The 27,801-nt window shown below is 41.3% G+C and overlaps 1 protein-coding gene across 13 annotated transcripts; it reads right to left on the bottom strand.

The window, feature by feature from the left end:
* Positions 1-1,538: 1,538 nt before the first annotated feature.
* Positions 1,539-26,968, bottom strand: tcf3b (transcription factor 3b). 13 transcript variants are annotated; one of them, XM_080473746.1, is made up of 21 exons: positions 26,396-26,720; positions 23,260-23,356; positions 21,221-21,293; positions 15,968-16,041; positions 15,249-15,321; positions 14,716-14,756; positions 14,352-14,484; positions 13,402-13,448; positions 9,387-9,486; positions 9,179-9,279; positions 8,772-8,865; positions 8,551-8,609; positions 7,878-7,953; positions 7,205-7,266; positions 6,808-7,005; positions 6,066-6,177; positions 5,639-5,786; positions 5,323-5,376; positions 4,825-5,060; positions 4,567-4,718; positions 2,742-3,926 (listed from the first exon to the last, which is right to left on the bottom strand). In XM_080473746.1, exons 2-20 carry the CDS (start codon positions 23,332-23,334, stop codon positions 4,573-4,575), a joined length of 1,902 nt encoding a protein of 633 aa, XP_080329872.1. In that variant the 5' UTR covers positions 23,335-23,356; positions 26,396-26,720; the 3' UTR covers positions 2,742-3,926; positions 4,567-4,572. The 13 variants fall into 13 exon arrangements, with proteins under 13 accessions (XP_080329864.1, XP_080329872.1, XP_080329870.1 ...); XM_080473744.1 differs by having other exon boundaries at positions 4,825-5,063; XM_080473736.1 differs by having other exon boundaries at positions 4,825-5,063; positions 8,772-8,895; positions 26,396-26,718.
* Positions 26,969-27,801: the final 833 nt, after the last annotated feature.

A 27,801-nucleotide genomic window follows, 5' to 3' on the forward strand; every position in this document is an offset into this window, starting at 1 on the left:
CCCGCCGCTATTGCCTGTTTAAAAATAACACACTGGTCGCGTGCTTCTGCGCGGGGTCGTTTCAGGCCACTATTTTAAAGGTCTGCGTTTGGCACACGGCGTGGTTCTAAACGATCTGTGTGTATCTTGTCCCTTTGGTAAACATGTTGACTTTATGAAAAACAGCTTTGGCCGGTGCTTTGAATTTGATGTGGTGCCCGTACCACACCAAGCCGATTGAAATGCAATTAATTGAAAAACATGAACAAATCCATTTCCGAACTACAATAAACCCTTTATTACAATGGTTTCCTTTATTTTCCTTTTTATGTATACAATATTCAAAAGCCAGACATTGGAAAAGGTATAATCTGTTATTAAAAATGGCACATTTATTGCTACATTACTGTTATATACAGGACAGTTCTCAACTATATATATATTTATATTTATATATATGTGTGAGAGAGAGAAAAACAGATATAGAGACAGAAAGAGATAGAGATTGAGTGAGGCACCCCGAGGACCATGGAGGACTTGAGTGTTCTCACTCCAAGACGTCAATCTCTGTACCTGTGAATGTATTTAACACTCAATAGTCTCACCCCTTTGTTAGTTCAACAAAGATATGACAAATTTATTAAAAGCAGATTTTAAATTATCGCTTTCTTTCATCATAAGAAGTCCAAGCCCATCAGCTGAAAACTTTACATGATCCTGCAGTGATCTGGGTTGTTGATCAGCACATTTCAAAAAGTGTCTCAGTCTAAGACTTGTCTGAAGAACTTGAGCTCCCCAAACCGCATAATTTGAATGTGTGGCTTGCAGGCTAATGGGATGTTCATCGAATACTAAAATGACAGAGTCAACATACCCCCTTCAAAAAAAAATAGAAATAATAATACAGCAATAATCTTGCCGAATTTGGAAGATTAAATAGAACTGGAAATGCAACTTAAAACAAATCAGAACTTCTCCCAAAATGTCACCGTCAACACCGCCAAATAGCTGGTAGTGTGAAGGTTAGGGCGTGAAACTGTCACCAAATATACTGAAAGTCGCTGCAGCAAAGGGCTTGCACTCTGATGTACAGGTTTCTTTTTTCTTTTTCTCTTTTTTTTTTTTTTAAATGCTCCAAGTCATTAGAGGTTCCAGCTGCTTGGGGAAAATAAAACTCACTCCCTACAATGAAACTGAAGCATACTGAAATACGTCCGTGTGCATCAAAGGCAAGACAATCAGAGCCAAAAGTAGCACCTCTTGAACCCCATCATGTCAAGTATTTAATAGCAATACAGGGAAGATAGAAAACTCACGACCTGGACCCATGACATGACCTTAACTACAACAGCAGTTGGACACTATAATCCAGTTGAATAATTAAGAAATAAAGGAATAAAAACTTAACAAGATCTAAGTAACATTTATTTATTTAACTAGATACACTGAAAAAAAATCTCTTTATACCATTTAAACTTCTTCCTGAAAATTGAAAAAAAAAAAAAAAGAAAAAAAAAGAAAGAAAAAAAAAAAAAGAATTAGGAGAATGGAGGGTGGGGGAATGAACAAGTACCTCTTTAATCTCCGTGATTAATGAAATGATATGGTTTACAAAAAAAAAAAAACTGTCTTAAATGAAAATACAAGTTCAGGCACTGATAAGGTATCACTCTCCCATCATGACATCTTAAGTCTTGAGAATGAAAAGGCCACGCTATTGATTTGTATAGGTCTTTTTCTTCATCTCTTTCCCATTTGTGATTACATATTGTTGGTAAAAAGAAACCATTCACAACATGACATGACATGGGAATAACATCACAATAACACTGTTTTGTTCTCCACATTATCCATTACCTTACACCCAAACGTCTGCCGCTACGATAAATGTGCAGGAAAGAGTGAGCTGCACACGAGAGCCACTTGGTTGATAGCAGACGTAAGAAAAAAAAAAAAAAAAGAAAAAAGGGTGAAATGAAAACTAGTACACTGTATTGACAAATTTAAAAAAAACAAACAAACAAAACAGGAACACAACTTTGAAAATGAAGGCGATCCACATTTGTATGTTAGCTACATTCAAAAACCAGTTGCATAATTACTGATAGAGACAAAAAAATCCCTTCCAACATTTTTTTTTTCTTTGCCAGTGCCTCACGACTGAAGTTAAAGCACGTCAGCGTGACGGTGGCACCAAACTCTGTCCACATTAGCTCAAACGGTGAAGAAAGAACTGAAGTGGGTAGCTGATGATACGCCTCACAAAATAAAAAAACAAACAAACTGGAATAAAAGAATACACCAAACGCTTTCAACATGTCATTCACCATCTGCTGACCCTTCTCCTCTGCCATCCCAGTTTAATTTTGAAGTCATTTTTCAACAATTCCATTTAAATGTCAAATATCCCCTCATACAGCTCGTCTACAATACACTCTAAACTTCAAACTAATATTGCCATTTATGTAAAAAATCTACAATGTATAGACTAACAAAAAATATAGATTTTTATATATATTTAATTTTGAAAAATGAAACAGAATAATGTATGCTGTGAATTTACACGTCACACTTCTCTTGGTAAGAAACGTGAGAACACACTTACTCAGGAGGAAGGTGAAGGGCTGTAATTCAGTGGGAATGCTCGTTTAGGAAAAGAAACCCTCGGTTACAAAGCTTACACGCTTCGACTACCAAGGGACTGATGAGATCCCTCCTTTAAAAAGGAACCCAGGTTAAAAATTATTATTTTTTTTCTTCTTCAGATCATCAATTCAGGGAAGTCTGCTGGCACCGTCAGTAAATCTTTTATTTTGTTTCGGAAGTTGCCGCACAAAAGCGGTGCTGACCACTTAGCAAGAGATTCAAATGGCTTTTTGTACAAGACTTTCAGGGACCAGAACGCAATACAGGTCAACACTTAACGTCCAGCTTAAAATTGTACAACTGTGCTTTGTCTCGTCAGTGTACGCTTCGGTACAAAAAGCGGTACAAGAACCTGGATCTATAACAAAGGTCTGCTGGAGTAATACTAGAATTCATGGTCAACAAACAGGAAGAACAGTTTTGTAGTTGACAAGATTCTACCGCTTGGATAATTCATAACCTTCAAGGAAGAAGTCTTTGATTCCAAGTCTCCAGGTGCTTTGAGGGATGAGACGGGGCTCCAGTCAGAGACTCCTCTGGGTCAGAGTTCCCGTCTTGCAGGTAAGCTGCGTTTGAATTGTCGCGTCTTTTTTGACTTATGTCTTTCAGCCTTTTTCTTCCCCCCCACTGTCCTCAAGGACGAGGAAAAGTCGCTGCATTCTGACAATTCATCTTCAACTATGGGCTTGGTTACATAACATATGTAAGACTGTACCATCACGCTGGGAATGACGACATTAACAAATAATTGCTTATCCACATAAGCCATTCCTCACAATAAATGTTCCTCACATGTAAAGCAATTTGCTTAAATGTCAAATAGAAAACATGTAACAATTAGGCACAAATCCTCGATTTAATTTGTGTTTGTTTAGGTCTCCTTTTTTTTTTTTTTCCTTTTTAGCCAGAGTACTTCTCGGCAGTGTGTGAAGTCCCAATTTGTGGCAGGACAAAAAGTACTCCGGCATTTCATCATGTGGAAACCAGAAAGAAATAAAAAAAAAAAAGAAAGAAAGAAAGAAAAAAAAAAGAAAGAATTTTACATGTATAAAACAAAGCAAAACTTCAAAAAAAAAAAAGTTCTTCACATTTGAGCTTGTAGTCATGGTTGGGAGTGCGACAAACAGGCTGTGTCAGTTTTGGCAGTATGCATGTGTGTACGATTGTGTGAATGTGCATCTTGAAACTTGAACGGACAATACACAGACATGTCCACATTTACACACACACTGAGAATAATGGGTGGAAGAAATTGGTTAAGGCCACATCCTCTGACAGCCAGGCAAAAAATCCCTCCGGGTCTGAAAAAGAAAAAAAAGGGGGGGGTGGGGGGGGAGAAAGACCAGAGACATTGAGAAGAAGAGCTTTTAAACATCACAAACCTAAACAGCAGCATTGAATTGCATCGATCAGCATTAGCAAGAAAAAATAAAGACTGTCCATCTGTCACAATGTACAACACACTTCAGTGGCCTCCTTCACACAGAAAACTCAGTCGCTTCACCCTTATTTTTTTAAATGTACACACTTCAATTGTCATCACTGCTTGAGCTAAAATCTGGTACCTATTACTACCATTGCACAATCCTCAGCTCTCTCACGAACTTCAACATTTTAGGAAAAACAAACAACAAAGGCAAACAAGCCTTCATGTTAATGGCTCTCTCTGACTGGAATAGTTTACCCATCAACAGTAGATCTTTTTATTACTCACTGTTTAATCAGCTTCTTTCTATTTACTGTTGTACTAAATGAAAATGTCCCTTGTCAGATCCAGAACTATTCCCTGATCTCACCAAGTTAGTGGATTTATGTGCTATATCTTGTCAGCAACCATATTGATAACTGTCATTTTAACCTTTGTTGTTACTTCCTTGACTTTGAAATGAAACATTTTGCCAAAAAGGTGAACAAACACCTAACATCAGTTCTGACGCCTACCTGGTGTTACATGTGGCCAACTGGATTGTGGCCATCTCCGCCCATGCTAGGATGGCCTCCTGAGAGCTGCATGGGAGCATCACCCACCACCCCAGACACCTTCTCCTCCTCGCGGCGTTTTAAACACGCCGCTTTGGGGTTGAGGTTGCGCTCTGACAAAGAACAAAAATCAGGCATGAGCAGACCTTCTCAGTAAAAGCGTTTAGGTAGTATTCAAAACAGGCAAACAAACACATTTCCTGTCCCATAGCGACTGACCTCTGACTTGTTGTTCTAAATTAAGGATGACATTGACCGCCTGGTGAAGGATGAGAAGTTTGGTCTGAGGTTTGTCATGGCTGAGGTGCAGCTGGCACATCCTCCCGAGCTCCTTAAATGCCTCGTTGATGTCCCGCACTCTGAGGCGCTCACGGGCATTGTTGGCCACTCGCCGCTCCCTCTCCCGCTCCATCTTCACCTCGGGGGGAAGGTCCTCGTCGTCTTCGTTATCCTGACTACTTAGAAACGGAGATAAAATGATAAGCCCAGAGGCAGAAAGAGATCTCCTACCAAACCATCAGATATAATGGATTTAAAGCCATTTTTTAACATCAAACCCACACTTGACACCAATTCTCAGTGTCGTAACAGAGCAACGACTTTGCCAATCAAGGGTCTGAATATTAAACAGCAGCTCCATTTATATGTGAGCTGGGACTGGTGTCGGGCAAGAGCCCATAAAGGACTAGAAACTGATTCTCTTTTGGAGAAACTTACTCATCTTTCTGGTCTGAAAGGCTAGAGAGCATCTGGAGGGTCAACGCCTCCTTTCTGAAAACGTGACATGAAGGGGAGATGGGGGGGGGGGGGGGGGGGGGTTGACATTGTTAAACACCTAACAGCCTGCGTACTCCACGGGAAACACAGGACAGAAGACATGACGATGAACACAGGCTTTTCAGAGTGACTAACAGCTGACAGGTGGAGATTTCCAGGATCAAACTCATTCTTTTATATATCCTCATGATTAGTGAGCCAACAGTCTCCACCTGTGACAAAATAAGACACAAATACAAACGAATATGAGCCTTACCTTGTTCGACTGCGCGCTGCTTTGGAGTCCTTCTTTTCGTCGTCAGACTTGTCTGCAATAGAGGAATTCTCATCATCCTCCTTGTCTTCTCTTTTGATGTCTGAGCTGCTGGAGGAGTGTGTGGACCGAGCCAAACCACCTGGAAGACCTTGGGACAAATGTACATCTGTGAATACTCCATTTAAAGACTAAATATTTTGACTTTTAAGAATATACATTAATATAAATCCTATTACAGAAATGTACTAAAATCTTTAAACTAGATTTGCATTAATGTAAAGTAAAATTTGTGAAAAATATATATTTTTATCTCAGCACCGATTATTTAGTGTTCCAGGCCTCGAGCCACAAAATAACTTATCATTTAATCAATGAAGACAAAAAAAAAATGTAATCCAATCAAAAAGTCATGTATCACATAACATACTGGTGAAGCCCTCTGGTTGACCAACTGCTGGTGTGGGGCCGGATGCGTGATGGCCGTGCAGAAGAGTGCTGCTGGGAGGAAGGCCTGTGGGCTCCTCATGTTTCCCTCCCTGCTAATGAAGGACAATGAAGTCAATCCCACAGGAACGAAAGCACAACACCACTCCTTCAAACACAACAAATGCTGTTGCCATGACAAATCAAAAACATAAACACACTAACACAGTATTTCTAAAGGACCAAAGAATATTTCAAGTTTTATGAAATAATTAACACTGTATAATTTATTAGTCGGTGTTTAACTGTGGTCAGTTTGACTCGAGTTGTGACCCTACTTTATTGCAATTTGTTAGTTGGTCAGTAGATGGCACCAATGATTCATAGTTGAACATCTTATGTTTCTTGTGGACTTCAAGTTCTAACCATACATTTTTTGGCATTTCAGGATTTTTTGGGGGGCATTTTTTATTTTATTTTTTTTCCCTTGCCAATTATATCTCAAAACAACTTTAAAAAAAAAAAATGTAATTCCATGTTGCCCCTTTGCATAAAGATTCATTTACTCGACATTACAGCTCGGATTTTTCAGATGAGGCCGATTAAGACAAAACTACAAAAAAGTATTGTTTGACTGTACATGTACCTTTTCATTTTTTTGGTGTGTGAAGACAACAACACAATCAAAAACCAAGTATTGATCAAATATACAAAATGAAACAAGATGATCAGAGTAGGTGACATACCATAGCAGGATGTCTGTTGCTGAGGGCAAGGCTCGCATTGGGAAAAGCTGGAGAGAGGCCTCCGAGGCCCCCGTTGTGTACTGAGGACAGCAAGCTGTGCATGTCAGCGTGGGCGCCCTCCAAGCCAGGACCCTGGCCCACGGCATGGTTGCGAAGCACATGGATAGCCTCTTCCAAACGGTCTTCCATTTTACTCTGCTACAAAAAAAGGAGGAAACCAGATATTAATGAGACTCCCAGGTATGTTTTGGATATTTTTTTTTTTTTATAATTTCAACAGTATTTTTTTCTATATTATACAGTAAACCAATAGATTGAACAATGTTAACCAAAAGTAAGAAGACAATAGTAATATGGGCAAATGATGGTAGATTGAGGAGAAAATATGTTCACTTGCCAGTGCATGTGGTTGCCCTTCATAGCTGGGTGTGGTTGGTCTTTGCCACTGAGATTGAGCCCCTGCAGAGAGAAGTGGTACAAACCGTGTTTACTGTTAATTCTTACCTTTACTTAAGACGGAGCTGCAGACACGGCAAAATATTTTGTGCTGAAGAATATTAAATGTGCAGACTATCCTGTTTAATCAAAAACCTTTGTTTGGCAAATACAAGGTTTCAAACAAACTAGGAAGGTAAAATAGTTTCTAAATGTAAATAAATAAATAGCGTGGGAACAATACTGACAGATTAACCTAATTTGTGTAAGCTCTGCAGATTAAATCTAGGAAAAAAAAAAAGCCCCAGAAATGAGAAAACCACAGCAACAGTTTAACACACACACACACACACACACACACACACACACACACACACACACACACACACACACACACACACACACACACACACACACACACACACACACACACACACACACACACACACACACACACACACACACACACACACACACACACACACACACACACACACACACACACACACACACACACACACACACACACACACACACACACACACACACACACACACACACACACACACACACACACACACACACGACATTTCATGAATTAATAACATTTTAATAGTATAAACATCAGATGGTACCTGCTATAGTCTGCGGGGATCCAGGAGTAGACGGAGCGGAGGAGAAATTATTACTGTTGTGGTCCGATGGGTAAATCTGGAGGGGGGAAAATGGTTAAAACATTAGATTGCTGTACATGAAATTATATCCAAATGCAGAACAATGGTTCATAAGCTGCAAACTAGCCCAGTTATCTTCATAAAGCTCATCATAATTTGGCCAATGAGCGTGACTGAAAACAGCTAGAAATGTCAAAGTATTTTTAATGATTAATACAAATGAATTGTATAAACTAGTCACATTCAAGCATTGAAATGTTTGCCGAGCTGCAGTAAATCTGCAACAAAATTGAAAGGTTATAGCACAAGTGCAAAAATAAAAAAGCTTTGACAGTCTGCATGTATTGCATTGTTAAGTCTTCATTATGTTGTTGAACCATATCATTAAATCAGTTTTGGATGAGACCCCCCCCCCCCCCCCAAAAAAAACAAAAAACTGAAAACAGAGTTTTGTCACTTTATGAATTCTTAGTAGAATCTACACTCATTTCTTCTGTCTTCACAGTACATCTTCACTTTGTCAAGCGAAATTTAAAAAATAAATAAAATAAAACTCTTGGGAAAATTACTGCAAGTGTTTCATTGCCCAGCACTAATTTAAACAAAACAAAACAACAAACAGAGGAGAACTCACTGAGGCAAGAGCCTTCCCAATTTCATCTCCCGAACTGCCAGCTGTGGTGCCTCGGTTGGCTGCGGAGACAAAATAAATAATGCGAGTCAGATGACCTGTTAATTTCTTTTTGAATTTAGAAAAAAAAAAAATTAAAGATGACATGACCACAGCAGTTGAATACGAGACAGAAGCTACGGAGATATGTTGGTGAATAAGCCAATTCTAACAGTGGTTTTTACCCATGATGTTTTCACCGTTGATGGTGGGCGTGTGGTTGTAGGTGGTGGGGGCCGTGTGGAAGCCGTTGACTTCACTGCCATGCAGTGGATAGTTCTGTGGGGACAGAGGCAGGGGGTGACGCTTCTGGAGGAAGGATACAAGTAGCTTCATAAGGCACAAAGACTGCTCACAGACAATTACCCGATGTGAACAATGTATTTGTAAAGACAGTTTAAAGCTCAATTATTCATTCTTTACAGATTAAAATAATGCATCAAGCTATTTTTTTTTCCCTCTTCTCGGTCAAATGTAATTTGAATAGAATACCCTGAAGTTTGCCACAATTTCAAGAGAAATAAAATATAAACTGATCAAGCATTGACACAGTGTCTACTTTCAAGAGAGAAATAAAGCCGTTTCTACGCACCATCCTGTCCTGGGGATTAATTGCAGAGAAGGAGCCTGGCTGTCCGATGTGAGGAGAATTACCCAGCATTGCAGAATAGCCAGCAGATGACCAGGGGTCTTCTGAGGAGAGTGAAAGCACATTTCAAAATATGAGAAGAGCTTCACAAAGAAAGAAAAAAAGGCTTGCCGATCAAATTGATTCAAGTGATGTTTTGTTGAAAGGTTACCTTGCAGGTAGAAAGTGCCGGGGTACACTGCTCCAGGCTTCGCACCAGGGTATCCTGCATTGTCCCTGGCATACTCCTCACCAGATGTGGATGCATATACCTAGATAAACAAGGACAAATATTAAAGCTTGTACCTATGTAACCCTCACAAATCATGAGCAGCAAAGCAGTGTGAAACTCAACCTTAATCTTGCCATGGAAAACCTTTTCAAAACACTAGCTTAAAGTGGCCACAAGATGGCAAGAGGGAGTCTGCTGGCAGTGAAGGAAGGCCGGCTCCTAGCCTGTAGAGGAGAGCACAGTGGCCATGGCATGCTGGGCACAGCGACGGCTTGAATCCCAGTGCACAGTGAGCACTTCCTCTTGCTTCTAGGACCCCAGTGACATCGTACTGCCTGGCCTGCAGCCCCTCCCTATTACACTCTCAGTATCAGCTCGCACACATACCATGCATTCAGTGAGCCAACACACCCATCCGTGCACAATCCTACAGCAATGTCCTCAAACTAGCAGTATCACATTCTATATGTCATCAACACAGGAGAGAACATGTGAAAATGAGCAGCTCTGATGAAGCTGGACATTTTATATTGGCGCCTTCATCAACAAAACTGATGGCCTACGAATACACAAGCTGAAGACAGACATAAGAAGCCCCTGGTTTCCAGACACCATCAGCTGCCACTCAGTCCTCCTTTTCCTCTCCTCCTCTGTAGTGCAAGGCAGATAGAGGAAGAGAGAAAGAGAATGGAGGCTATGCTGCAAAGAATGCTAATCCAGAGAAGGGATTTTTTCTGTAATTTGATTTAACAGGGAGAAGTGGAAAGGGAATGGAGAGATGCACTTCTAATTACAGAGCCATCTGCCTGTTCCTGGACCACATCCAACTCCACAGGCAGCTGGGCTGAGGAGAGGGAGCGAAGAGAGGGAGAGAGAGATGGGGGCTGGGATCCAGTCAGCAAGAGGGAAAGAGAGAGAAAAAGAGAGGGAGAGAGAAAGAGATTGCAGTGGGTAGGGGGTGGTAAAGGGGCAAAGGGGGAGAATTGAGGGGAAAAAAATGAAGGCCCTGATGATTTATGAAATGGGTAGAGATAAGGGGTGTTGAGGGGGACAAGAGAAGGTAATCTAAATGACTTAAACAAAGCTTGATATGGCCAGGGGAGTGTGAAGGAAACAGGGGATTTAAAATGATCACGGTTAATTCAGGGGAAAACATGATGGAGATGGCTTCATTTAACAATAGGCTTTGAGTTGTTCTTTCACGGGGAACAATGTTGAGTGAATCCTGCTGCTCTAGATGGGAACACAGAACTACACAATGACTAGTGCTGCTGGATAATTGTATTCTCAGGAAGAAAGGGATTTCTAGAGTAAAATCCTCAACTAATAGGGGTTTAATGTAATTCAGGTTATGACCGTGTAAAGGTCTCTACATTAGAAAAACATGGGTTGTGGCAATGGGTGGGGGAGCAGATGAAGATTAGCATCAAGCTAACCTCAAAAGTGCCTCATTCAACCAAAGAGGGTTTTGGTTTGTCTCGTGGACAACTTTGGGGCATTAGAGAAGCTCCGGCATATTTTTTAGCAGATGAGTGGAGGTGAAGGTTCACTGGGGTTAGAGCAAGGGTCTTGTACACCGGCAATGACGGGACACAGACGTCAGGCAGCTTATCATTTAAATAAAAATTTGAAAATTATGTTTACAAGTGCAGCCAATACTGCACCGATTTAGAGCAGCATGAAGTGTATGGAGTGACAAAAGCAGATAAAGCAAAAATAAAGAGTATGTTGATGAAGTGGTGAAGAGAAGTGGGAAGAGAGGCGTGTGGGAGGGAGGAAAGACCACAGGATCATCATCGGCAGTCATTAATCTGGGCTCAGACACGGGGCTAAGAGGCCTCGCAAGCACTGCGCCTCACAACTGGGTCACTCACAGGGGGAGGCCCACCCAGGCCATCATGTGGTGAAGCATAGGCGGAAGGCTGGGTGAGGTGGGGGAGGGGGGTTCACACACACATAGACATCTCATCATTTGCACTAAAACCACGCAGCCATCGCTCACACTGCGGGCAATGACTGAGGTTCAGACAGTGAAAAAGAGGGGGCCTCGGCCAAACAGAGTGTTCACACTTTATCTCTGTGATGTAGTCACCACCGCAAAGTGTGTCTGCACGCAGAGGTTTCAGCAGCCACTTCAACACGACAGCACCCACAGGTGGAGGACGGCAGGAGTCTGATTAAATTATGACTTCCTTATCTCTTTCTCAAACACGGAATCAAAATTGGGCTCAGAGTAGTATTCATGAGGGTGAACTCTGATCTGTCCCAATACTGACTATTAAGTCACACATCTGATCAATGCAGCCTGCGAGCTGTAGCTATATCTCAGTAAGAGACCCTGTGCAACACTGTTAACGCCTCACTTAATTTCCTACCAGATTACACATCCTTGCTTGTGATTTAGACGCAGTCAGCTATATAAATCCCTCGAATTAAATGCACTGAAATAAACCCCACCAAAACAGGCACAAGTCAAGTCAACTCAATACCATGTATTTTTCTCTATCAAGATTTGTATAACTAACACTAAAAATATTGAATTATGAGTCAAAGACAGGACACAGAAAATCTTGTTTTAATCTGACGTGTCTCATCTGTTTTTGGCGGCCTGGTTGAGGCCATCGTGGTCAAACGTGGATGCCACAAGTGGTGAGATTCAGAGGTCCCGCACTCTGTTTATCTTTTAGGTCACCCCTGTCATCTGAGAGCTACAGTAGCGTAAGGACAGGGTTACAGAAAATGTTTGTGTTTGTGCAATGACAATATTTCACATTGATGATCCAATGGCAGCTGAAGCATGTGGACTGGGTATTAACAGCAACGGTAACACAGACCAGCTCGGGTCCCGCTGGGCACCTTAGAAAGCACTGAACCAGCTCTCCACGAAGAGGGTTAAGGAATTTAAAACATGAAATCAGGGACTTGCATTGTACTCAAAATACTACGTGGTTGACTTGAAAGAGCCGTCTACGGGCGCTGAAACTGTTTACAGTAAACAAGACTAATACTTGGATATGATGTGACAAACTGAAGTCATTACAAATCAACAGCAATGGACATGAGCTTATATTGAAACAAGTAACGGTGAGTAGTATTTTCAGCTATGTTAGGGTGTCATCATCCTCATACTTCAGCTGCATCAGCTGTTTGGATCGCTGGGCCCTCTGACAAAATGTGACACTTGACACAATAAATCAAAACCATTATGAGATATTCAAAACTACTTGGGGTGCTGAAGAGCCATCATAGTTGTCTGAACAAATTGAAATCCCCCCCAAAATTTATCAAATTCATTCAGCTAAGGAACCATGTTCTTATAAAGTATGCTGAGGGACTAAAACTCACAGAAGGGAAACTTTAACAAATGCATTTTCTAACCTTGCATCAACCTCAATGCTAACAGCACATGTCTATGTAACTAGATCATTCATGCATTAGGATCTATGAATTGTGGACCTTCAGTCTGTGTTCTCCCACGACATGCAATTCAGTCAGGCCATCGAAGAAGGAACGTTAACTCGACAAAGTACCTCGAAAATCCCATAAAACTACTTGTCTACATGACAATCAAACCCGAACACCACTTGAAACCACTTGACTGTAGAGACAACCACAGTGATGATGTTTATTGGGACCCAAGTTGCTTCACTGTCAGCTCGCTGAGAGTCTGACTGAGCAGAGGGTCTTTAGCCCTGTCTGTCACAGAACTGCTCAAGCAGAGGAGGGCAGGCAGCAGTGAGTATGTGTGTGTATATATATATATATATATATATATATATATGAGACACAGAGAGAGACAGTGAGAGACGGACTAAGAGAGAAAGAGTGCGAAAGAGAAATAAACAAATCAAGAGACAAAGAGTGAGACAAATATAAAGTGAGAGAGATAAAAAGAGAGAGACAGGGGAAGAGAACTGGCTGTGAGCTGTGAAAATGAGCAGAAATAAGCTCTCACCGAGGATGGCAGGCCAGGGGGTTTCCGAATCTTCTTTGGCTGGGTGTCTACATACAGGCAACAGAAACGCAGAAAAAAACATGTGAAAGAGAGGCAAAAACATAAATAACGTCTGTGAAAGGACACATTCAGGTTCAGGTGCAGTTTCATCAAGTGATTGTCCTAAATTCAACTGCAGTACACAAAATATACAGCAGAAAAAAAAGGAGGCCACTGTGCGTGACTCAGATGGTGCCCAATTCTGTATACAAGGTTGTTTTTAAAATGGTGTAAACAAACTTAATACAAACATATATCCGTTGGATTTTGGACCAATATGTTAACAATTGAAAACAGCTTTTGGTTTCTCAAAGTCATACTTATTTCTGACATACTATAGTTTTTACAATTATTAGATTAGTTTGAATAATATTTACTTATTAAGAATTAGTACCGTATAGTTCCCAATAGAAGAGTACCGCCTAGTAGAAGAGCACCACCCCTTTTTCAAAGATGTGGCGCACGCGAAGAAAAAACAAACCTCACTACTTGATCAAACATGCTATTTTGCAGTGGGTGCAAAAAAGCTGAAACGACAGTCAATTTAATTATTTTCAATTTCTTTAAAAAGTCTAAACATTGCTCCATCTGGGGCTGGGCTTGTGCCACAGCTGGGGGAGCAGTCGCCCAGTCGCCCCCTCCTCCAAGACTGCCACAGCAAATCTGGATATTTGCAAGTGCATGGTTTGCAGCACTACTTTCCTGTCAACAACGGCGCATGTCATCACCGTATTTTACAGAATGTTTTAACCTGCGCTCACATGTTCCCAATAGACGCACATCCCGATACTTGCACTTGTGCACTGCACGTCTATTGGGAACTATACGGTAATTGTAGTACTAGTTAAGGAGATCAAGTCTGGAAAATCCCAGCTCAAAAATAAACTTGTCCCCAGCCATGCCCCCTTTACCTATGCCTCCTTCAGGCGGCCTTCTCCTCGGGTTGTTGGGGTATGACGGATAAAACTGAGAGCCAGACTTCAGACCAGAGGGGGACATAGCATCCGGGCTGGGCATAGCTATGTCACTAGGAAGAAAACCGGGCTGGGAGAGGACATTGGAGAAAAGGTTTTACTAATAATACGTACATGGGTGTGAGAAAGCAGAGCCCAAACGAGTTCTCTTCTAAGAAACCAAAACTACTGTCAATTCAAAAGGTTTAATGTGAAAAGAGAAGTGAGAGAACAGAGCTTCCTTTACACTTGCACATTACTTGCTTTCATGTCTCTCACATGTGTAACTTTGCAGTTAGATACAAAAAAAGAAGCCACATACCTGGCCTGCAAATGGAGGGTATGGTGGCCTCTCATTTTTACCTGTAAAGTGAAGGGAATGGTTACTTCAACAATGGTCACCATGTGTATGTGAACAGATTTTAAAATGCAATGATGTGTGCTATTACGAATGAAAAGTACGTTTTCACAAGTACATAAAGTCCAGAGATGCCCGCCCCTTTTTCAGTACGCTCAGCTGCATAAAGCCGCCCGCCAGACAAAACCCAAGGGAAGGTTTATGCTTCAGTGCCTTAACATCCTCAACACTCAACGGATGAACACAGGCACACACATACACACATGCGCAAACACACAGACACACACACATTTCTACATCTAGAAAACAATTCTGTGGTCAAAACAAAGTATCCAAAATAGTGCCATCAGCCATTATAAACATAAATGTTTTTAAACTGCAGAGCGATAAAGCCATATTCCTCTGGCACAGACATGTTAACATACTGATAACATCTGGGTAAAAGAGAAAAAAAATTGTTCACGTAATAAAATAGTGAAAGAAATACAAAGACATACCAGCAATCCCTGAACTGATGAATGGGGAAGACAAGCCTTCATGCTCATTGTAGTGAGATCCTTCACCGTAGTTCTGCATGAAAAATGTCACATACAAACCAAAAGGCAAACACACATATGTTACCGTGGTAAATATAAAGACCTGCGTACCTAAATGAGAGCCACTCTTTCAGGTGCACCCCGTCTTGTTAGCACTACTGTGTGGCTTGGTGGTTACCCTCCCTCCACTTCTCTGTCTAACTGACAGGATCCATGCCAAACAAATCAGCATCAGCTCGGGGGATTCAAACCGACTTTCTTAATTATCAACTTGTGGTAATCAAAGCTTGCTGCCTCTATTTCACCCCCTGTTCCTTGTATATACAGAGTTGTGCCAAGACAGTTATGGCGGATGTGAAGCTGCAATTACCGATGGGCTTCAACTGAGGTTCTGGGCTACCAGAGAGCTTGCCAATGCAGGATCCTGGGCCAAGGTTATTAGGTAGAAAGTAAAACCACCACTTCTAATCAAATATGGCACATGCAAGGAAAAAAGTACTAAGCTGTTGTGGTGACTGGGGGAGAGGGTGTGTGTGTTTGTGTTTTCATCTATAGCAGAGTGATTAACTGAATACGTGTGAGTGTGTGGCGATATCATGGCATCTGGTGTTACTGCTTAGATCTGCAAACGTAAAACCATGTGCAACTAAAGGGTTCGAGAGTGTGTGTTCAGATCTTACCCGTCCTTGGCTGAAAGAGGGACTGTTCTGTTCTGCAGAACCCCAAGACCCAGAGCCACTGCGCTCATCTATTGCTGTAAAAATGAGAGAAAATGATCTCAGTAAGAGTGACCGTACGGAAGGATAAGCATGTTGTCTGAGAAACATCTGAAATGATTATAAAAAAAAAAAAGATTCAAGTCAAAGAATAGTGGCAAACCTCTAATGAGAAAATATTTTTATTGTGGCACTGCTGGTGTAAAGAACATCCCTGATGATTATTCTTATCAGAGAAATCATGATATTGCAAGTCAAGAAAAATAACAGTTTTTTTACTGGTCAAGAATTGGCATCCCACAAAGCAGGCGCGAGCAACACTATTGATGAGAGAGTGCTTTTGTTGCATCGAGATTTACTGCAATGGTAAACCAATTCCGGGTAAAATGTGCGAGAAACGTTGTTCCGTGTTGTCATTAGTGTTCATTATGGTCACCAAATAGCGGAAAATTAACTATTTAAATCCTAATGTGCTCTGAGAGGTTAAAATGTCATCAAAACCACATTTGAATTTTGCAAAGGCAATCCAACACATTCAAACACAACAAAATGTGTAAAGCCAAAAAATGTAACCACTGTGTTTTAGGTAAAAAAAACAAAAACAAAAAGAACCAATGTGCAGCACAAAGAAAACACAGCCAAAAGACTGGTGAAGCAGAAAACTCCAAAATACCCCCATCATCCCCTTCTCCCTGTCTTATGCACTAATGCTATCCAGGCTCTCTGGAGACACAAGGCTTAATTGCATGCTGATTTGCATAATTGTGCATATTAATGTGGTTTCCTTATGAATATTCATATTCTGTCTTTGATTTTTTTTTTTGCCCAATTAAAAAAATGTGTGTGAGGAAAGTAAGAGCGCGAGGGTGGAAGGAGAAAGCAAGGGGACGAGAGAGAGATGGGGGGGTGTAGGTAAGAGAGAGAGTGAGATAGAAGGAGAGGGAGAGATAGAGAGAGAGAGAGAGAGAGAGAGAGAGAGAGGTCTGGGTGAGATCAGCAGCCTGGCTGACGAGTGAGAATGAGTGATGAGAGTAACAGCGCGGTGCAAGCACCTACACACGCTGCGACAGCCGTGATCTATGGAGCTGATGCCAGTGGCATGGAGAATCAGGCAAGCAGTGAGGAGAGGGGACCTCAGAAGATCAGCCTTGCTCACTGTCAGATCTGCACCGTTGAAAGGTAGCAGCTCTAATAAAGCGCTGCACCACCATCAACCATGTCTGATGGCACAGGACACTGGTGATGAGTTCATTGTTAAATAAAGATGACAGACTTTGTATGAGGACATTTTAGCCAAAGCCCGGTGCAAAGAGAAGGGATACCAAATCATTGAGATGAAATTCCAGTTTAGAGATAGACACTGAGACTGTCTGCTTTGAGCTGCAACATATTCTAATTCAAACACCTTCTTTATTCAACATCAAAACACATTGCCTCGCCTCATCCAAAATTACTTGTAGTTCACAAGTGTTTTTACGAGTACTAAATACTGAAAAATCTAATAGGTAACCAACTAAAGAAAATAAATATATCCTCACAATGTCACTTTCAACAATATCCTGCACTGAACAGACCTGTGAAGCCAGCAAGCAGAGTTAAGAGAGTAACTTCATCTTCACAGCTATTTCCAATACAACACTCAACCGCCCAAGAAGCCTCCATTTGGCCAACGGGGGTGCGGAGGATAGAGAAAAAGCATTGCTGTGCAGGAGAAGTCTGACAACATTGTTTCACACTTACTGGAGTAATTAACTCAAAGGCAATTAAAACAAGGTGGAGGGCTGCTGAGGTGACACTGTCGCCTCGGAGAGCCCAACAACGCCAGAAGAGACACCTTCCTATTGTTGTTAATCTTTTGTTTTGACTAATATCACATATAATTAATCCTAGAAAAATGTGCAGAATATTACTGATAAAGTAGTGAGGAAGCAATATATCAAAAGGTCTTGTTCAAGTTGGGAAGAAATAGAACACAATCTACCTAAACTGTGAAATAAAACTAGAACACCAATATCTAAAGGATGGGTGTGCTCCTTTTTTTTTTTTTAGCATCAACATTTAAAAGTTTACACTCCAAAAGTACATAACAAGACATCTAAAATAGGCCAGTAATGCACTCCTACATCAACATTTTTTGCCCAGACAAATTAAATTTCAGCTTGTAGTTGTAAACCGGATTTTGCGAGTGACCTCGTAATGTCCCACTGAACACTTCAGCAGTCTAAATTAAAAACAAGACACAAAAACACAAAGCCAATATGGGTTTAATCTTGTTCTAATTTGACTTTTTCGTGTGTCAGGCTGCCTTGTTGTACAACACTTACAACAAAAACAACAGAACCCCAAAGCTCTCATATTGCAGGTATCCACTGTAGCTGCAACCGAATGTCATGGCAGTCAATGTGATACTTGTGCAGCACTGTGAACACACCTTCATAAGTAGTTTGTCAGCTTGTAGTTTTGTGCTGGGTGTTTATGTTGTTAAGGTGGAGGCAAAACACAGAAACAGTTTTAAATAAGATATACTGCATTATATAGTTATTAATGAAAAATGCAGTATTTATTACCCTTTTCGGATTTGAAGATGACAACATCAGGGTATTGTACTGTTCAATGTAGTTCATTCAAATAGAAAGATCAAAATGTAATATTTACAGTATTTTTCAGACAATGCAGAGAGGCAGTTTGAGTATAAACATTACTCCGTTGCCATAGAATAGTTCAGTGTAATCTCATTATGAGACTGTTAGTCTTGCCAGTCCTACAAGCAAACAATATCAACAAATGAAATGTTTTTATTTATTTTTCTTTTAAAGTTGTTCCTCCACTTATTTGCCCAAACATCAAAAAAGAAAAAAAAATTAAGTCATGGAATTGGCATGAAAGCAACAGGTTCTCTGGATCGATCCAGATTCTGGCATTGCTAGTGTGAATGTACTCACATGGCAAGACAAATACTGACTCACAACCAGAGCCCAGAAAAATATTTATTTTCTGAGCCACAAAGCCTTCTCGCGGCTGCAAGCTCTGAAAACTTCTAATTTAGTTGAAGAAAGAAGCCTCTTGCCTTTGAGATTTCCTCTTTCTGAGGACTTAGATTTTCCCACTACCATTAAGCAATGTGCTGACCAAATGCGACCGCACGGCAGCCGCGCACAGGTAGAAAAACGAGGGCGTCACAGTTAAGGACACAGAGCGAGTTGACCATTCTACAGGGACCACAAGTGTAAATTTACAGTGCTGTTTGTTGTGATCTAAGGGAAATGAGCCTGTCGTGTCTCATGTATTTGTGTGTTTGACGGGGGATGGAGACGTTGCCAGCAGCTGCAGAGGTGACAGAGGGGACGCCTGCCTCAAGCCTTGGCCAGCTCGCACCACACACCGTCACACTCTGCCTCCCCTACTCCTCAAACATCCCACACTTATTGCCAATCCTCTCAACTCTGAGAGAGAGAGAGAGAGAGAGAGAGAGAGAGAGAGAGAGAGAGAGAGAGAGCGAGAGAGCGAGAGAGCGAGAGAGCGAGAGAGAGAGAGAGAGAGAGAGCGAGAGCGAGACAGAGAGAGAGAGAGAGAGACAGAGAGAGAGAGAGAGAGAGGACGCCTAATGCAATTAGCACCCCTCTGAGCACTTTTGTGTTGATGAATAGAGGTGGTCTGGTGGGCCACTGGGCTGCTCGCTACCGTTCCCGCGCTGCTGGGTCCCTGAATATACATGTCGCCTAAGTGACGTCACAGATGGGCATTGTTCTTTAATGGTCATTATGTCTATAATAAATGGGTTTCTTGCTCTGTGGCCATGGATCATTGTACGCAAGCAATTTTTAAAGCAGTCTTCTTTAAAAAAAAAAAAAAGAGCTTGCTGCACGTCCTCTTCGACATATGCACACAAGATGCAAGGAACTGTCGATGCAGCCAAAGCATGGAGGTCTCTTTCATGTAAATTTAGACAAAGAAATATACAAAATTTTCTAAAATAATCTGTTTGCATTAAATGCATCACGCATGTTTAAACTAGGGACAAATCAACACGAAACACTTCGTCTACAATTTGCTCATTGGCATTTTGGTTTTGCAGAGCCACAAGATGGTACCTGCATCTTTCCTAAAGTTAAAGGTGGCAGCTTTAAGTATCACATTAAAATGGGTGTCAATGGCCGAGGGCCACACTTTAGGACACGAGGAGGGGGGAGGAATTAACTCCTCACTGCTTAGTAATTGCCTCCTGTAACAGAAACAAACAGAATCCTGCTTTCCACAGGCTGATCCCTCTATTCAACAAGCACTCCCTCTCCCACTCTGGCCACTCACTGCATGCTGGGCCAGTTTAAGAGGCTGTGAGCTAGGGGTGAGGGACATTGTCTCAGACTCGAGCCATTTCCTGCAGATCAGTAGGGGTAAGAGCCCTGTGCCGTGTTGGGGGAGGAGTGTTTTACACTTCAGGGTGGGGGAGTCGTTTCAAGTCCATAAGCCCCCTTCTTTGCCTTTGTTCCTCAGTGGCCAAGTTCTCACTCTGGGGAACTCTGGGGAGTGTGACTCGATTTCACACGGCAGGTTGGCAGGGTGACAGAGGAACGAAAGTAACACGACTTACTAATAACCTTCAGGAAGAGAGAAAAGCTCACTCAAAACCTTCAGGTGCTCGAAAGGCTTAAGCGCCACAATTTTACACTTTAAAACAGTTGGAACACTAAAACCATGGCCGGCACATAGGATGATGCAACACACTTTATTACTTGTTCATTCAACTTGCTTGATTTTCTGCTGTCTCACTAAACGCTAATAAAGTGAACCTATAGATTTCCAAGACTGCCACAGCACTGTTGCTTAAAACATAGGAAGGTGTCGAGTATTTCCAAATAAATAATTCTGTGAAACACAACAAACAGGATTTATTGGTCTCTTTTGTACATATATATGTAGCACTCAGATCTTAAAAACTGCACAAATAAAAGTGAAACCATCTACATGACATCAGAAACCACAAAAAGGTTAACTAGGAAAATGTGTTTTATGTTGGCGAGTTGCCCTTTAATGTATCCTGTGTGGTAATCTTGAAAAAAAAAGGGGGGGGGGTCTTTTTCTGTTCATTCATCATCTGACATAACCGTAAACAACAAAAAATGTAATATTACATTGCAAACATGCGCTTTGCAGCAATATTTGCTGAAAAGTAAAACTCACGTCAGACAAAACAATCTTACAGGTCTGAAGTCTTACCTGATCCACTGAACTGAGTGCTGGCAAGTGTCATTGTCCTGTTTTTCCCGTTGGCTACTGGAGGTGCGAACATCTACAAGACAAAAGTGGGAAGATACCATAACTAACAAGTCAAATGGGGGCACACTTCACACATCCTAATCCACTGACAACATGTGTCATTCGGCTCTGTGTGTATGCGTATTTCCCTTACAGGCATTTCAGTTTCAACAATTTGAAACCAACTGATTATTACAGCATTACAGCGAAAATAAAATGACGTAATGAACATTTTGGCAATTCTCTAAAATATTTAATTAGTTATCTAGATCAAACACTACTACTGGATTAAACAACATTTCAGACCAGATATATTTTAACACTTGAACTTGCCAAACATTTATGTCACCAGACCACTTTGAAATCTTACCACAAGGTTGTGGTGTGTGTGTGTGTGTGTGTGTGTGTGTGTGTGTGTGTGTGTGTGTGTGTGTGTGTGTGTGTGTGTGTGTGTGTGTGTGTGTGTGTGTGTGTGTGTGTGTGTGTGTGTGTGTGTGTGTGTGGTCTAAATATCTGCTATGTGGCTGTAATTAGGACACAATGATGCAAGCTGACACAAAAATTATCTTTTTGACAAGTAAAGCAGTGAAACAACTGATTTAGATGCCAACGTTACATTTCACTGCTCAAATTGTGAAAGATAGTTTAGTTTTGCTTTATCCCACATCCAATCACCAGTGCTTTCTATGACCAGCCAGCAAATAAAACGAGGAGGCGGCACTGTGTTTGTACAGCGCTCAACAGTTTCTCACCTGATTATCAATGTCATATTTAAACAGAACATCTGCTGATACAAATTGGCAGCTGATCAGTCTGAGCTATTCGAACACGAACCCAACCGTCTAATGAGAACCTCCCACAAATCCCCCCTTTCCACAACACGGGGTATTTTTCTTTCATGGGCTAAGGTTTCCTTTACGTGCGCTGTAGCAGGGATTCTGACAACGTCAACAAAGCAGCTACGTATATCGAGGCGATCTACCAACAATGTTATCGCACAATAAAGTATTTTAATTACACCCTAAAACTGTTCCTGTTTTCCTCCAGTGTTGCACAACATCAAATGTCAAACACTCTTGATTATATGAATTAATTTGGCTGAATAAGTCTCGCTAGACATTACGTTTGCTGTCAAACATTAATTATGAGTCAAATTTTGGATAAACCCTTTTTGCCCCGCCCCCCCATGCAATATTTATTCAGAATTGTTGTATATTAGTTTCAGAAAAACTATGTGGTTTCTTTTTTAGAGGGGGGGAGGGGGGAGGGGGGGGGGGAGTCACATCTCCACTGGGGCGGTGAGATGTTTATGTCAGCATAAAGCAGAGAAAGGCTTTACAACAAAGTGAAACAGAAGTAAATAAAAGCTGAACCAAATATCTCTATCCTCTTTGTAGATAATGTCTAGAGGATAGCTCCAAGCACATCTTAGTGAAAACGTAAAATATGACAAAAACAAACGCAGACGCCGTCTACTCTGCTCAGAAGATATCTGACAATACTTTCCATAGGAGACTATAAAGAGACAAACACTTTTTTTTGCCAGTTTTCTGCAGTTGACTATTTATATTTTACACTGGAAGCCTTTTTTTTTTTTTTTTTTTTTTTAAAGAACCTATTTTTGTGATCTACATTTTAAGCTCTACTTCTTTGTTGCCTGCATTGCTGTATTATTTAAAGTATGGGACAACCTTTAATATAAATGTTAGAAAAAAAAAAAAATCATCACCCTGCTGTCCAAGTTGTTTTTTTTCACTAGCCATACATTCATGCAATCAACTCTACCATTCCATGCAATTACAAATATCTTGACCTCACTTATGAAAAACGACTTAATTTTAAAAGGACACAAACTTCCCACCCAAGTGTTTTTTCTCCATCTCATACCCCACGTCTATCTCCAGCTTTCCTGTGCCCATCCCCACACCCGCAGCACACGTTCTGCCTCCCAGTGTCACCCACCTACAAGTACCACCCAGACTGCTCTCCCACTCTCTTACCGCACTGAAATCCAGGAGGTCGCTGAGTTCCTTGTCAGTTCCCACTGCAGCCATTCTTTGCTGCTGTTCGCTCATACCCTTCAGTCTCTAATAAACCCTATGAGAGAAATTTGCAGATACAGAATTTTAATGGCACTAGCAAGCACAAAGAGAAGCTAACATATTAATCTTTAAAAAAAAGAATTATACAAAAAACAGGGATGATGATGACGACAATGAATGAGTTAAGCTACTCTCTTTGCTAGACCCCTACCTAAACCCATGAGATGATAAATGCCACTACATTGTTTCTCCTAAAATACAAACAAATGCTTGTGTGCAGTCCCCCCTGCAAAGTGAATAGATTTTTTTCTAACTCGAATGCATCAAATGATTTATTTTTATTAAAAAATTCTACTGATCATACAAATGTATATGCAGGACATAAACAAATGTGGATTGGAGAAGTTAAAAACATGAGTCCAAGCAAAAAACAAAAAAAACAAACCCAAACAGCTCAAATGACTGGCACTCCATAATATTAACCCAAGAGGAGGGAAAGGAAGCATACTGAATACACTATATAAACTCTGGTCAAGTTTGTTCTAAATGACATTTTTCTGCAGACTATGTCTTCCTATCCAGGCAGCTGAGGAGACCGTCATGAAATGAAGAAGGTTCTGCCTTTAGTCAAATCACAACCAAGTAATGACTTTTAAAAAAAAGTCTTTAATTTTACGCAACTCCGGCAAATAACACAACCATATGTCGATCATTGCTACATAAAAGAGAGTGTAATACATTTACAATTACAGACATAATTGGGACTATTGTTAGCCCAAGGAAATAGGGGTGAAAGGCAGAGCTAATGACTGTATGCAAACACGTCATTACCAAATTACCATATGTCAACTCAGAAAGAACCTTGTCAAATGACACAGTGAGCATGAACACTGGATTTACCCAGCGTTTTGCATTCCAACACAAGGCTGAGGCCGCTCTCTGATGCTGAGCGGTGGTTCTGCAAGCCTCACAGGGGAACTAGTGGTGAGGGGAGCAAGTGGAAGAATGGAGGCACTTGGACACCAACAGGTGGTGTGCTTTTACAGCCCATTTTATAATTCATTACTTGCAGAAATCATGCACGCAAAATAAATCCATATTTTACATAAATGTACATAAATAAATGTCTTGGGGAACATGCAGGTTGCAGGATTTAAACAAATGCAACTCTGAACATTTGGAATTCTGGCAATGACTCATGCATTTGAATTGAAAAAATAAACTCAGAAATAAAAATAAAGTAAAACTACGAGAATATGACACTAGTTGCCACAAAAGGAAGCAAACATTGCCATCCGTGTTTAGTAAACTCTGGGAAGTGGAACTGATTTCACCTTGGGACAGTGAGAAAAGAAGTGAGCATACACATGAGACTGTCCCACATGTAAACAAGCTACAGAAGTGTGGCTCCCATTGTTATCTGCAACTTTGGTACAACATTCCCACATGTCGTTTAACTACTGAGTTTAATGGGGTAGAGCACATGGACGAGCTTAATGTAACAAAATGGCATCTTCAGCTACTGCTGGATCAATATTTGAGGCAAGCAGATTAGGGGTCTTTGTCACCCCTCACAAAGCAGAGAAGGGAAGACATCCTCCAAAAATAGACTGCACTTTTAATAACCGAACAAAAACCCAGACAAAAACATGCCCCACAAGTTAAAGTTTATAATAAAATCATGAGCAAAAGCATATCCTAAAGTTGGATGTTTATGCTTGGGAGCACAATAACCAGCTCCACTAAGTTTTACTTTACTCCTCTAGGAAGTGTGTTATCTGAAGATACCCGAGGGTTTGCCCAAGTTTGAAAACTACAATAAAAAAAATAAAAGGAGAAAAAAAACAGTCCTGTGTGTGTATGTTGTCCACAGCCAAAATAAGGATTGTAGAAGGAAATAGTAAATAGATAAAAACATGTTATTCTCAGGACTATTCAGTGGGGGCTGCCATACTGAGCGTGAAATACATTTTCAACTGTTGATTCAAACAGTACCCCAACTAAATCTGCCACAAATGCACCGAGCTTGCACCACTTTTTCTCCCCCAAAAGCAAGGCACTTTTGTTGTAACTCCTCACACACACAAAAAAAAAAAAAAAAAAAAAAGCCAGTAAACACGTAAGTGCACCACAGGATGTGCACGATCTGATCCGCTCCACTAGGCCACAAACCTTGATATCCAACTATCACCGATAACTCCACCATTCACGACTTATTTTGAACTCCATCAACAAAAATCCACACACACTCTGCACTTTGTGTTTCTCCACCACCTCCTCCTCCACCCCCCGTGTAAAACAAGTGCAGCGGGCCTGGCCCTGGAGAATAAAGGAGCAGGGCTCCAAAACTTCACGCAAGGAGCCCCGGCCTCTTTCTGCTTACTTATTATCGGGGTATAAGTCGTGCATTAAGGGGGAGCTCAGTGGAGGGGACGGTGGGGGTGGGAGCATGAGGAATTTCCTGCCAAACGTGCAATAAAATAAAAGTCTAGCTAGTAGCTAGACACTTCCAATAAAGGAATGTTTTTTTTTTCTTCTGTTTTTTTTTTTTTTTTTTTTTTTTTAAAGGGCCACCAAAGGGGGTTTTTATGGAAAGTTTGTTTTGGGGTCTCCGGTGGAAAACACCCCGACACACACACACACGCAGGTCCATAGCATAAAGTTGAGCTAAAACGCTCGCGAGCGTTACACAACGTAAAAGATTCTTAATGTTTCCACTCGCAGGCGGAGCAGCTAGCGGCTAAAACACACGGTGAAAAACAAAACGAGGCTGGAAGAGGCAGGCAGCGCTCACATCTCCCGTCAAAACCCCGCTTTTTTTTTTTTTTTTTTTAATAATAAATGTGCAGAACAAAGGGGTATTTTCCTCCTGTCGGTGGTCGATGCGGAGACCACCGCACACTTGGCTCGCCACCTCAAACCAGACAAAAAAAAAAAAAAAAAAAAAAAAAAAAAAAACTTACATCCCCCCGCTTTAACCACACATTCCCGAAAACTTTTCGACAATCGCAGGCGTCAAAATAAGGCGTCAATGAAAGCCCGTCGAGTAAATGCAAGTTGCCCCGAAACGCAGAGAGCAATGGTGTGTTTTTACCTCTCCTCTCCGGGTGTGTGATATCCAACAGGAAAAAGAAAAGCGGAGACTCGCAAGGGGAAAAACATAAAACTTCAAGAGAATTTCGACCTCAGTGCATGAAACGCATTGGAGCACGGGAGCTGTCTTCCTTTTGTCCCGGGAAGCTGCTTTTCACACAGCGCCCACGTGTTTGGTACAACGTAACAAGTCCGTGTGCAAACAAATGTCTAATAGCAACTAATCTCACGTCTTCCTTTTTTGTTGTTACAACTGAGATGATTTCATTCTTCTCGTAGACATCTTCACCACCTCCGTCCACATTGTCAGACGCAACAACGTATCCCTCCGCACAAAAAAAGTGAGGGCCTCAACGCCAGCGGTGTCCGATTTCAAACGCCTTTGAGGGACTGAGGGGTTTCCAGCGGGAGGGAAACGCGGCCGTAACGTGGCGCGACGACAAGAACGACCAAAACGCCCAATTCCGACGCCCTGTTTTGCGTACCGTGTCTGAAATCCTCAAAATGCAGGAGCCCTGCGAGCACTAGGTCGTCCAGCGGAAGGCTATCGTAAGAAAGTTACCTGCGATTACACAGCAGCAGCTTGACGAGATGGCACGATAAATGCGAAAGAGCCTGACCAATGGGAAAACGTGTACAGTTGATTGACAGCTAAGTGGACCTATGGGTGACGAAAGATCCAGTTTATGCCCGCCTTCTTCTTGACGCTCACTTTCCCTGTGTGCTCAGGGAGGCTGGCTGAGGGGGGCTCCAACATGCCCGCTGACATCATTTTAATACTTTGGTTGGCGTGCCCGCTCTCAGTTTGTTTTCAAAAAACAACATTTTGAACTTCAGCTTTATTTTAACACAGAAAATAGCAAGTGCACATCTAGCAAATCACGTTTCTCATTTAAAAAGACAACATGTATAATTAACTCGGATTCTATTAGACGTTTTGCAGCCACTCCAACTCTGCCTTACCAATCTGTTACTGAATCTTCGCATACAATTTCGAATTAGTGCTTATTGTTTGATGTTGAAATCTCCAAATTAATATTGTGTGCAGCTCATAGCCCTATACTTACACTGTAAACATTGCAATTAGAAATTTTTTTTAATATTTGTTTGTAACCGATTGCCTGCAATATTTGTAAAATGCTGCAAACCTACACATTAACTTCTTTCTTCTTCTTCTTCTTCTTCTTCTTCTTCTTCTCCTTCTTCTTCTTCTTCTTCTTCTTCTTCTTCTTCTTCTTCTTCTTCTTCTTCTTCTTCTTCTTCTTCTTCTTCTTCTCCTCCTCCTCCTCCTCCTCCTCCTCCTCCTCCTCCTCCTCCTCCTCCTACCTTGCAGCTACTTCTCCATCACCTTTTATTTATTTTATATCCAGGATCACTCCCGAGTAGATCAAACTGCTCCAAACCTGC

The sequence above is a fragment of the Lipophrys pholis genome (genome assembly GCF_963383615.2).
Source record: "Lipophrys pholis genome assembly, chromosome: 10".
In the NCBI taxonomy this organism is placed as follows: domain Eukaryota; kingdom Metazoa; phylum Chordata; class Actinopteri; order Blenniiformes; family Blenniidae; genus Lipophrys; species Lipophrys pholis.